General features: G+C 56.3%; 1 protein-coding gene across 1 annotated transcript in view; it reads right to left on the bottom strand.

The window, feature by feature from the left end:
* Grk5 (G protein-coupled receptor kinase 5) overlaps window positions 1-13,047 on the bottom strand; it is a 193,651-nt gene that overhangs the window by 104,501 nt on the left and 76,103 nt on the right. Inside the window, exon 2 of the mRNA XM_047552297.1 lies at window positions 3,561-3,656. Coding sequence (XP_047408253.1) covers window positions 3,561-3,656 — 96 coding nt within the window. The remainder of the gene's footprint in view (window positions 1-3,560; window positions 3,657-13,047) is intronic.

The following is a 13,047-nucleotide window of genomic DNA, read 5'->3' as shown; positions in this document are numbered from 1 at the left end:
GCAGCCCCTGGTCTATGTCAGCCTTCCTGTTTTCCTGGGCTTCTCCGCACACTGCACAAACACACAGTCCTTTCAAAACGCCTCAGAAGACAAAGCATCTCTCCCATACGGCAGTACATTCGATTCTCACACCTTCCTGGGGTCCTGGGCTCTGCCAAGAGGCCTGTCTAAGGGCCTAGAATGGGCTGCACAGGCCACAGGGTGAAGTCCATGGACAGAGAGAAGCTCAGAGTCAAATCCTGTACTCCCAGGTCCCTCCCAGCAAGGAGGACACTACGAGGTGAGGGCCATTTGGGTGCTCCTGGGGCAATGCCTGGGAGTTCCGGGGAGGAGGGCTGCTTGGAGGGTATCTGAGCACCTTGGTGTGGCGCAGGCCGGGCAGGACACAGCCTTGGAGGCTCGTTCACCTCACGGCAACAGAGCAGCGTCTCAGGAGGCAAGTGCAGAGGAAGCAGAGCCGGGTCCTCGAATCTGGAACTAGGTTGCCTTAGACTAGATGCCTATGTCCTCCCCGAAACGGACATGTTGGAGCCTAACCCCACAGTGATGGTGTGGGGAGGGGGCTCAGTCGCGAGGGTGGAGCCCTCCAGAACGGGATCAGGGCCCTGGTAAGAAGCCTGGGGGAGCTTCTGCCTGTCACTCAACGACACAACCATACTATGAGGCCGTCTGCGGGCCAGGCAGCGGCCTTGAGCTTGGATTGCCAGCCTTTAGAACTAGCAAATAAACATCTGGGGTCGAAGCCTCCTGGCCGGTGTGATTGGTTACAGCAGCCAGAGTCGGACAGAGGTTGAGAAGAAAGTCTGGAGATGGGCACCGGTGGCCAGCATGGGGTGAAACGGCAGTTCTGGAGCAGCCCTTGTGCCCACAGCTCCAGCTCAGCTTGGCTGCCCCTTCCAGGGCCACTGGCTAGAGGAAACTGTCCAGGTTTTTTGGTGGCGTTGCAGATAACCCACAGCATTTCTGGTTTTGAGTTTCTCCAGTCCCCAGGCAGGGACATAAGGAAGCAAGAAAGAAAACCCAGGGAGCTCACAGTGATGTCATCCTTATGTCCCTTATGTCCCAACCAGTCTGCCTTCTCTCCACCTTCCAGGGCTTTCTCATGTTTGTTTTACACACAACGTCCAGGGTTTTCAACGGCCCTCAGCAAGAGGAATAGGGAACAATGTGTCCACTCCCTCTGTCTGGAACCGGAAGTCCTACAGTTCATTTTGTTCCATATTTTTAAGAAACATGTGAATGAAATATAGAATACTAAGATTTCTTCAGTCTGGATGGCAGAGTGGCAGACGCCCTGTTACTCTCAATACCCTCCATTCGAAGCCGTTCCCGAGCCTGACTTCACTCTCACCTCTTCCCTCGTCCTTTCCTTCACTCATTCCTCCAGCTGACGTCTCTACATCCCAGCCACTGGTGGGGAACTTCAGCCCCTTCCTGAAGAGCCACTCACAACGTGGGACAGCAGCCCAGGGAGGCGATCCAGCAGGAAAGGCCTGGAGGCTCTGGGAGACTGACCACAGTGACTTTTCATTCAGGCTAGGGGAGACTTCTCCAAAGCAGTGGCCTTCAGACAGCCCACCAGCAGACACCACCTGGGATATGTTAGCCAAGGACGAAAGGCAAATGGCCTCCAAGGGTGGACTTCGAAGGCAAGGCCCCTCCCAGGTGAGCCTGGCCTAACCCAGTTGCTCTGCCTCTCCATACATCCCCTCTTTTGGGGGGCTCTTCTCCCATTTTAAGCTCTCTCCTCTGATGCAACACATCAGAATGGTCTCAGAGCAGCCCTTTGGCCCCAAGGAGGAGTGTGAGACGTTCCCTGGGGCCCACAGTGAGTGGGGAGTGACATCCTTCCCTCAGAAGAAAGCTGGGTTCTGCCTCCAGAAAAGGCATCTGGTGGCCAGTGGGCTCACGCAGGAAGATGATGACCGAGGAGGCTGGGGCCACCCACGAGGAGGACCTTTCTGTCCTTGGATGTGTGGTGACCATGGCAGCTTAGGTCCCCACCCCAGCCCACCTCTGGGTCCCAGTCTCTGCAGACCTAAATCAGAGTGATGAAGAACGAAGTGATCCCTAGGGAGGTAATGGCCAGTCATGAAGGAATCTCTCCATCTCTCTTGAAGGCCACCTGTGAGTCCTGGGAGGCCTAACCCTCCCCGCAAGTTCTTCCAGCTCCAGGAGAGAGACCCTCTCCTCCCACAGCACCCACTGATTCTCAAGTGTGAATACGGGTGTCCAAGGCCATGACTCAGAAGGGGCCAAGCAGGGCAGCGGCTGCTGGGACTCGTAGAAAGAAAGAACACTGGAGAGCTGAGAAGAGCGAGCCATGGCCTCACATGGTCCCTCTACTGTGTTCACAGTCACTATGTGACAGCCAGGTAGATGAAGCCACCATAGGGCCAGTAGAGAGGGTGGGATTTGAACCCAAGTCTGCCGGATCCAGTTCCTTAGGCCAGCTCTACTCTTAGCCCCAAGGTCACCATGGGGATTCTGATGTCATGGAGACATGAAGGACAGCAGGAGGGTCTCGAGACCGCCCCACCCTGCACATCTACCTTGCTTCATCTGCTCACATCATCCTGTCTTCTCATAATCAAGTGAACCCCTCCCTGATACTAGGCACTGTGGGGTGCTCAGAGGCACAGTAGCTGACTGTCCCATGGGGCACCTGAGGGTATGCAGGACTGAGCAAGCCTGGGGGTGGCATGTAAGTCCCACCTGCCTGGAGGACCACTCGAGGCCAGGCCACATATTTTAAAAAGCCACAGAAATGCCACGAGTGACCTCACATTCCAGGGCAGGCACAGGGTAGTTCACCCCAAACCCTTAAGTCCCCAAACAACTGGGTCCGTGGAGCTGTGGGTAACAGAGCCACCGTGTATCTAAAATGTGTGCAGCATGCACATGACCTCTGACAGTCACAAGCAGTTGAGGGCCTTCCTGTGCAAGGGTGGTGCCTGCCCCAGGGCACGCTGGGGAGGAGGGCCAGTCCCACCAGAACAAAGGACTACCCCCAGCAGGCCCCCCAGCCTCACCCCGTCACCCCGCCCCTTCCCCCAGCCACGTCCTGAGTGGGGCCACTTGGGTTGTTGGTGGTGCCGGTCCCCATGGGAAGCGAGCTCCTGCTGTGGGAGGTGGCTACGTGTGCTGGAGAAAGACAGCTGGGCTGTTCCCAGGGTGGCAGCTCCTTGCTGAGCATCACCATCTCCAGCAAGAGAGGAGAGCCCAGAGCCAGGGCTGTTCCCCAGGGCAGGACGCACGGGCTCCAGGAAGGAAAAGAGGAATGCTCCTCAGAGCCGGGAGCCTCCATGAGCTTGCAGCACTCTGCACCTCGGCCTCCCCACACGGAGTGAAGTTAAGAGCACCGGCCTCAAAGGATAACTGGGAAGCGGGGATTCTGCCAAGTAGTCAGGGAACGCTGGTTGCATCTTTACACCGTTAGCCAAGATGCTGGCCTCGAGGGCCTTCTGGAAAGACCACATTGCGTTGTGGGAGTCACAGGGGCTTGGTGGTCATCCAGCGCCTGGCTCCCCAGGTCCCTCGAGGTGGTCAGGCGGGCTTACCTATGGTCCTTCGGAGATCTTCACACTGGCTGATGTGAGGGAACTTCAGGATTTCCTTCCACTTCTTGCTTTTCCCTTTGCGCTTTCCTCCGCCCCCTGCAGAGGTGGGAGAAAGATGGTGGGCCGATGTTTGTGCTGTCCAAGGCTCCAGCCCCTGTGTCCGCCAGCTCCCTGGGCCAGGAGCCCCTCGCACCCCACCTGTGCAGGCATCCTACCTCTGCTCCTCCTCCTAGCATCTCCCAGCGCGTCTCAGCCCCGGGTGCCCCAGGTTAGACCACGCCCTTCCCCTGGCGGGGCCAGGCCTGTTAAATCCTAACACTCCCTGTGGGCCTTGGCAATCTTCGTGGAACACGGCCATCAGCCAGGAGACTGCGGCCCCCTCGCTGCCCTCATGTTTCCTATGGAGAGGCTGCTTCCTCAACTGGGCCACATGTGGGGACCAGGAGTTCAGTTTCCATTTGTCCTGGGTACCTCTCGTTCAACCTCCTCCCCACCCCAGAGCCTCTGAGGACGTATTTCTCAAGACTGGAAGGAAGGACTCCTGAAAGTTTCCTTGTATCCACCACAGTGTGCGGACATAACAAACAAGCGTGTGTAATGAAAACACACCACGAACAGGCTTGTGTAATGGACACACGGAGCTGGATGAGGTGCACACTGGGTTCCTGCCACCCCTGCCACTCCTCCCAACCAGGGAACGGGGGACAGCCATCAGCAAACTCAGGGGAGCACATAGTAATGCCTGAGTGACCCTGAGCTAGCAGCCTCTGGACCTTGGACCTGGAGGTCTTTATGTCACGTGGCCAGGAGTCCCTGGGAACCAAAATGCTGTTACCACCCCCCCATCCCCCTCATGGCCTCAGTCACCATCTGCCAGTGACTTTGCCAGAGCTCACGTGGTCTTTTGAGCCCCCAGTATCTCAGGATTTTAAGGGCCCTATACTCCTTCAGGATCCTGGGCTGGCTCCCTGCTCCAGGTGGGTGTGTGGCCTTTCCACTCTCTGGCCTCCCAGGAAGGGTCTGGCCAGGACGGGGCCCCTTCTGCTAGCCAGCAAGCCCATGCTTTGCCTTGCTCAGGCCGTGGGCTCCCTGCTGTCTGCATACACCTGAGCACGTAGCCTGCCCCTCTGAGCCCTCTGAGAACTAGAGAGGGGAAGGCAGTCCTCATGATGCTGGCGGGGATAAGGAGGTAGCAAGGGTTCAAAGGCAGGCACGGAATAGGGCTGGGGTCCCTAACTATCATTCCCACTGCCCTGGAAAGCCAAGCAGAGGCCTGCTTAGTGAGTGGGCCAACTGAGAACCTGGTGGCCAGGGAGTGGGCAAGGAACTGATGGGGCAGTGTACGCAGGACCACATCTCCATTCTGCTGGTCCTGCCTCAACCTGGCCAGGCCCAGCTCCCCCTTCCCAGGTCTCTGCAGATGGCAAAGGCCTCGAACCTCAAGGGACAGAACAGTATGTACTGGGCAACTGCCATGGCCAGACTTCACTTGAACAAGACCTTGTGGCTCCTGAGAACAGCCGAGGATGAACTCATGGGCCCGTGTCACAGGTGAAGACACAGGCATGCAAGGCTGTGCAGCTCACCAGCTGGGGGGCATCCCACTCCACACTCACTCTTTCCTCCCGCGGAGCCCACACACACACGTGCACGCACGCATCTTGAGAGCCCTCGGGTTGGTCCTGCCTGGGCGAGTCCACACTGCATCTCTCTGCACTCTTCACCCTCACTGTGTGTGGTGGGAATGACTCTATTCCCACTTGACAGATGAGGAAACTGAGGCAGAGGGAAGAGAGAAGCAAGGTGGCAGGTCAGGACCCCCACTGAGGGGAGTCTCGGACCTGGGCTCTGGCCCTCGCTGTCTAGTCCATACACCTCCCTTCTGGGTGCACTGAAAGCAAGAGAAATTCTCAGAGGATCAAAGAGAGCTGGTGTCAGACCTCAGATGCAACCCAGCCTATGATGACGGGGCAGGAGCAATGTAGCCGGGGCCCACGCGGCAGGCTCCCAGAAACACTGCCGAGCAGACCAGAGCCCTGCAGGGTTCATCGGTTTGACCCACATGTGGCTTGTTTGTTTGCCTGCTGTTCAATGAGCCAGTTGCCAACATTCAAACACTAGGAAGTTTCACACACAAACCCAACTTTTGGACTTCTCACCCACAACCAGGCTTCCCACATGCGAGAACCAGCTGGAGCCGGGCAGCAGCTGCCCCGTGGACAGGACACATGGCCTCCAGATGAGCCTCCAGATGGGGCCCTCTTCGGGTGGTCAGCTGGACTCTGTAGAGGGTCTCATGTGCACCCCCAGGAAAGCGCCACCTTCTCAAGAAACCTGCCTAGATCTTGGGTGGACCAGGTCAGGACATTCCCAGCAGCTCACAACCTGTGAGGCCCATATGTGCCATTAGATCTCATCTGGTCACATCTCGCCCATTCCCTGTTCCCACTCTACTGGTTCCCAGACCTGGCTGGGACAAGGCACCTGGCTCTGTGTGATAAAATACACATAACACAAAATTTACCATTTTAGCCCTTTTCAGACATATAATCCAGGGGCATTAAGAACATTCTCAGCATCCCAAACAAAACTGTGTATGCATTAAACAACTCCCCATTCTCCCTCGACCCAGCACCTAGTAGCCTCAGTTCGACTTTCTGTCTCCTTTAATTAGATCACCTCGTATAGGTGGAATCACACCACGTGTCCTCTGTGGCTGGCCTGTCTCAGAGCACAATGTTTCCAAGGTTCACCAAACTGTGACACAATTTCCTTGCTTCCTAGAGCTAAATCCTACTTGGTTGTATGGATACACATTTTGTTGACCCACTCATCTGTTGATGGACATTGGAGCTGGTTTTACTCTGAGGTTCTGGTGACCAGTGCTGTTCCATAGATAATTTGCATACAGGCAAATATCTGTCTGAGCCCCTGCTTTCAATTCTTTTGGGCATAAACCTCAGAGAGGAGTTGTGAGGTCCTACAGTAAGTCAATGTTTAACTTTTTGAGAATTCAAAGATTCACTCTTGACAACCAGATTTCCAGGCTGCAGTCCAACTCTCTGACTGGAACCCAGGAATGTGACTTCTTATAAGACTCCCAGGTGTCTCTCAGGCAGTGAGGCTATGGAAACTAGGGGTCTACTTTACTCACACATACAAGTGCACAGTTTTTACAGACTAATTTATTCATTAAGAAAACCGACACACATTCATTAGTTCATTCAACCAGCATTGAGTAACTCCGAAGTGACAGGCAGGTGTCAGGACACAGTTCTGATGAGCAGCAGGGACAGACATTAACACTTTACTCCAGTGGTTATCAACCCCCAAGATGGCCCCCTCCCCAGTGAACAGCCAGTAGTGTCTGGGGACATTTTCAATTGTCACAGCTAGACTGGAGGGACACACTGGCATTTGAGAGGGACATCCCAGAGATGTGGTTAAGTATTGTACCAAGTACAGGACAGACCCCTAGGACTAAGAATGATCAGCTCCAAAATGTCAGCTGTAATGCTGCGGAGAGATGCTGCTCTGGCTAATGAGAGTTTTGACCAACACTGAGGAAAAGAACGGGGGTCGGAGATCCGCTAGTCATGGGGCAGCCGGGCGGGGGTAGAGAAGGCAGGAAAGGCTAGTCACCAGAGGATAAGATGCTGCAGAGAGGTGGTGTCAGGGAGGGAGGGCAGGCCCCACATAGCCACCTGGATGCTGCCCAGGTACAGGCTGCAGGCTCCCTGGTTGCTGATCTGGATTTTTTTTTCCCCTTTCTAATCTTTACTTCTTCAACTTCTAGAACAGGGCAGAGGGGCTATGACAGGCAGAATAAAGCTTCCCAAGGTGTCCACATCCTAATCCCCACAGTCTGTGAATGTGCTAAGTCACATACCAAGGGGGGAGTTGAAGTGGGGGGAATGACAGGTAACAATCAGATATCATCCTGGATTACCCAGGGGGCCCAATGGAACCACAGAGGTCTTTCGGTGTGGAAGAGGGAGCAAGAATCAGATTGGGGTGAGGGGATATGAAAGGGACTGCACCAGTCACTGCAGACTCTGAGGCTGGAGGGGGCCCCGAGCCAAGGACTGTGGGCAGTTCTAGAAGCAGGAAAAGGCCAGGAAACAGATTCCCCACCACCCACATCCTCCAGAAGGGGTTGGCCCTGCCGATACCTTGATTTAGCTAAGTGAGACCTACATCAGACTCTGGACTCTAGGACCATAAGATAATAAGTGCGAGCCGTTTTAATCCCCTTAGTTTGTGGCAATTTGTTACAGCAGCCACAGGAAATGGCTGTGGGATGCAGGCTGCGCTCAGCAGGACTCCTGATGGACCTCCCCACCCACATCTGGCCTCCAGTTCCTCTGAAGGTCCCATGACAAACCCAGCCCTGCACAACTCAGATGTGCTAGGACACAGTTTCACATCTTCCCAAAAAGCACACCTGCCACGAAGAGGTCACTGCTTTCTAGAAAAACATTTGGCTCCTCAGTGCCACTGGGTTGCTAGACCACAGGTCTGATGAGAAGGGTGGATGCTGTTTGCTATTTCCACAGGACGTGATGGCTTCTCTGTATCCTGAGTAGTGGCCAGGCCCAGCCGTGCTGCTGCAGAACTGCTCCTCCCCCCTGCCCCTGAGGGCCCAGCTTCCAGGTCCACCACTCAGCCTTGGAGGTCTGGTCTACAGGCACTGGGGCCACATCCCACCTCCCCCTGCCCGGGGTGCAGCCAGGTCCCAGCAGCAGGGATAGCCATCTCCCAGGCCTGACCACCTGGCTGCCCATGGACTGGCCGGTTCCCCTTGGCTACATTCAAGGTCCCTTGTCACATTCTCCAGGAGCTCTCCTTCCCTCCTGCCATTGTGCTCAGGACCTGTGCTCTTGCCAATCCTTCTGCCAGGAGCACCTTCTCCCGACACTTCTGAATGTTTCTCACCCACATTTCCAGTATCAGCCCAAACGCCCTGTCCTGGAGGCCTCCTCTGGTCTGGACAGCTGAAGCAGGCCTGGCTGCCATTGGAGAGTTTGGGAGAGAGCGGTTGGTCAGTCCATCCATCTTGCACACGCGTCAGTTTACAGATCCACTCATCCAACCTCTGGCACAGTTTCTTTGACTCATTCAACCTTGGCATGCCAAGGGACGGCTAAGCCCAGGCCAGTACTGGCTCTCATGCACACAGCACTGGGGTACTTGCCTAGTGTGACAGTAGGGACGGGGTCTCTTGTTCTCTGTTACTCTGTCCTCGGCCCACAGTGGATGCTCAGTCATACCTGCGGGTGGGTGCAAGCGTGCGCACCTCTGCCTCTGTACGCCTGCACATGCAGGCCTCTGCCAGCGGCCTTTCCTGACCCCTCCGCCTGCCAGAGCCCGTCCTGCTCTTAAACCCAGCTCTAACTCCTTCCCATGCTGCCCCGGTCTGGCCCCCAGCTCATGTCCAAGCCGGTGGTGGGGCGGGCACGCAGCTCAGTGCCTGGTACAATGCCTGGCAAGGCAAGCTTTCCTTATGTTGGCTGACAGGGAAACAAAGGTTTGCAGGACATCGGTGACAACCTCAGTCCTCCTCTAGGTGGTACCAGCCCCATTCCCAGATGAGAAACCCAGGCTGGGGGTCAGTGGATGAAGCACACATCCAACAGGACAGCAGCCCCTTCCCATCACCAGAAGCCACAGGCCTCATTTGCCTTGGCAGTGGACGCACCGCCACCCTCATGTGCTGGGAACGAGTCACTGAAGAGGACTCGGCCCCTGCTCCTGAGGATGGCCAGCTCATTCCATGCACCAACGCGCAAAGATGAGCCCCACAGCAGGGGTGAAGCCAGGCAGGCTGGCATGTGAGGCGACTGTCCCTGGCGATGGGGAGAGGCCGCCCAGGGCCGGTCACCGAGGCCCCCACCATGGGGTGGGAAGAAGCCACAGTGGGGGGTAAGGAGGGGGCTGAACTTTGCTGACTCAGCTCTGGTGAAGGAAGCAAAGGGCCAAGGCAGCAGGTCTCAACCTTGAGCGGAGGGGGTCCGAGCAAAACCTGGAGAGAGCTAGACACCTGGATGATGCCTGTGTCCCTAGACTAGGGATTCAGGCTCCTGCAGACCCTTCAGAGGGACTGCCTCTGGGAAGGATACAGCTTGTCAAATCCCACCTTCTTGCTCCAGCACTGGGGCCACTCAGCTGCTGGTGACAGCCTCCAGCCCTTGGGTTGGGCTGGGGAAGTGTGATGAGGAGGTGGCAGAAGGAGGGGAGGACCAGCAGAAGTGGGGGACTTCTAGCAAGAGGGCATGTCCCAGCAGGGGACATGTGCAGGACTTGGGGAATACCAAGTCATAACAAATCGCTACCCATTCCTAAGCCTGGCAGGCACCCCAACAGAGCTGGCTCCCCAGAGACGAGCTGCTGGTTCTTTTGCTCCTGCGATGCCCCCATGGAAGAATAAAAGCATCGACTCCCCAAACGCTTCTGTCACAGAGAATCTGCCACTGTGGGGCGGACAGAGGTGGCTTCTGTTACTCTCCTTCCTCCGCTGATCCTGCCCGTGTATGAAGGCAGACTGGTCTGTGGGGCAGGGGACTGCAGAAGAGAAGACCGAGGAGGTGCCGGGCTTCGGGCAAGCAAGGGTGGTGGGGAGGACCCAAAGGAAGGCTTGACCCGGGTGAGAGGTGGCATCCGGTGCATGGGTTCTGAACGGTGAGGAGCTTCCAGCCTCCCAGAGCTGCACAAGGGGTACAGTGGAGTGGAGCAGCCAGCAGAGCCCTCCTCCAAAATGACACTGACAACTAGCAACAGCAGAGACCTGGATGGCATGAGTTGAATTTACTGGACTCCTCTGCGCTCTGCAGCTTTCCACGCCACCAAGGGCTGGCCCAGGCCACCGCAAACCGATTGAGCTTGCCTGCGCCGGTCTGGTGGTATATGTGGTTTGGAAATTAGAGAAAGGCAGCATTTCTCACACACTCAGAGTCAGGGAGTGGTTGGTCCCATTAATGGCACAACCTTACTCCTCACATGGGCCCTGGTGCGCAGATACAGCTACTGAGTCCATTTGGCAGAAGGGGAAGTAGAATCCCAGAAAAGCAAGAACTCCACCTCCGAGCACCCAGTTCATCTGTCACGACCTGAACCAAGCTGTGTTCTGCCTGTCACACTGGGGTTCTTTCCTCTGTGGCCACAGTGAGCAAGTGGCCAGAGAGGTGAGGCAGAGGCTCTGCATAATCGCGGGCAGGGCTCCCTCCTTGCCCTCACCTCCGAGTGTCCCGCACCAGTGGCACCTCCCTGAGAACTTGTTAGAAATGTACATTTCACCCAGACATTTCTGGAAAGGGCAGGCAACTGAGCCCTCAGGTGGTTCTGATGCACCCTGAGTGTGAGAACTGCCCTAAATTCAAAGTCCCCAACCTCACTTAGCTCAAACCTCAAGATGGGCTGCTCTTCCTGAGAACGCCCTCCGACTTATCTCTGCTGCCCACTTCTAAAAGAGATCTGCAGAAACACACAGGGGCTTGGACACACTGACTAAAAATATTCCCCCTGGCTCCCAAATTTGGTGATCCTGGGCTCTGATTCTGACAGGTCTCAGGTCGCTGGGTCTTGCCTGACACAAGCTGAGCATTCTCATAGCAAGACACTGACAGCCACTGAGGCCCTGCCTGCCAGAGACCCTTTCCAATAACTCTTCCAGAGCCTTCTCCCAGAGCCCTGGTTCTAGAACACCAAGGAACAAATTTGATTGGCTGACCCATCTTTTCTCTCTGGGCAACATGTCGTGGGCCAATCCAGAGTCTGCTACATTCCTAGCAGTTCTGTGCTTGTCGATGGAGAAGATGGTGACACAGCAGGACCAAGCAAGTGGCAGACCACACCGAGCCTTCAGGCCGAGTGCAAGCTCAGGATGGTGGCATGCAAAACCAGAGGCAGCTGTAGTGACAGAAACCGCCGCCTCACCTCCAAACAGCATGGCCACTGCTGGCTGATCAAGGCACAAGGATAGGACAGAGAGGGACAAGGTCTACAGAGATCCTAAGGCTGCCTGGTACAGCCTTCCCAACAGGGAAGCTACTGCAAGGGACCAAACTTGTCAGGAACTCTGATTAAGTGGTGAAGCAGGTCTTCAGAACAGCACACGATGTGTTTCTTGACACAAAGCACGGCGGGGACAGCCACGACAGCAGGAGGAACTGTTCTCGGTACACTTGGCCCACAGTTTGGGAGGGTCTCGGTTGCCCTGGTGATAGTGTGGAAGGACCACTCCACTGCGTTCCCAGCCACAGAAGACCGATGACACCTGCTCCTGCCAACCACTGGGAGGCAGCATGACCAGGGCCATCTGGGGTTGCAAACCTGCCCTACCTTCTCACCCAGCTGAGCCCTCAGGCCTCAGCTTCCACTGGGCCAGCTGGTTGCCAGAAAACCCCTGTGGGAGGCCATGCATGTCCTTAGGGGCCACATGAGACCAGACAAAGCAGAGGAGGTTGGTTTTTCTTGATGAGGTCAACCGCCCTCTGCCTGGCATCTACTGCCCACCTCCCACCCCTCATCGGTATTTCTTTCCCATCCAGCTGGGCTCGGCTACCTTTGCCACCACCAGAGTGGCACTTCCTGCTGAAGCTGATGAGGTGGGTATGTGGCTTCTCATGGATTCAGTTTCTTTTAATGTGGTCTCAAACAAAGTGAGATTCCAATTGCAGGGCCCAACAGGGGACAGGTCACGAGTGACCCATACCTTTGCAGAAGTGACATGACTCCAGCCGAGTGCACTCAGGGGAACTCGGACTACAGGGAACTTTCTCAACCCAGTGTACGTGGCACCCATGTGAACGGGAAACAGGTCCAGGGCAGTTACGAGAACGACCCGCCCTCAGCCGGGTCTCCTTAGCAGGGGGATCTGGAGGGTCAACCCAGGATGGACACACAGCCCTTTGCATCAAGAGCTTTTCTTTGAGATCCCTTGGATGACATGGGAGCCAAGCGGCGGGTGAGGCCCCATTCTGCCTCTGTAACTCCCCCTTCTAGAAGCCCCCACGTGTGGCCGAGTCCCTGCCTCGGCACACACACCGTCAAGGCAAGTCCAGCTCCAATCCTCCCCTGCCGCAGTTCCCCGGGGCCTGAGCGGGGAGCTCAAGATCTGGGGGCAGGTGGAGACTGCTCCCCGTCCACAGCTTGAGGTGTCTGGGGAAACCTATCAGGAGGGGTTGCAAAGGTACCGTGGCCCAGCACCTCCTGAGAGGGCATTACACCATGGACTCTGGTGGCCTGAGTCCACTGTCCGTGGGGCAGGGACCCCCCAGGAGCTTATAGGAGCCATGACCTTGGTGTCTGCAGGAGTGTCCAGGGCCTTCCTAGTAGCAGAGCAGCCCAGGGTGGGCAGGAGGGGACATTGGAGGTCTGGGCACACAGAGCCTCTCCCTACACAGGATGCCTTCCACAGCCCAACCCGCCAACTTCACCACAGGGTGGGGACTCGCCCTTCTCATGCAGGAGAACCCATTCAAAGACTCGG

The sequence above is a fragment of the Sciurus carolinensis genome, chromosome 5 (assembly GCF_902686445.1).
Source record: "Sciurus carolinensis chromosome 5, mSciCar1.2, whole genome shotgun sequence".
In the NCBI taxonomy this organism is placed as follows: domain Eukaryota; kingdom Metazoa; phylum Chordata; class Mammalia; order Rodentia; family Sciuridae; genus Sciurus; species Sciurus carolinensis.
This window is presented reverse-complemented; position numbering and strand designations above follow the sequence as displayed.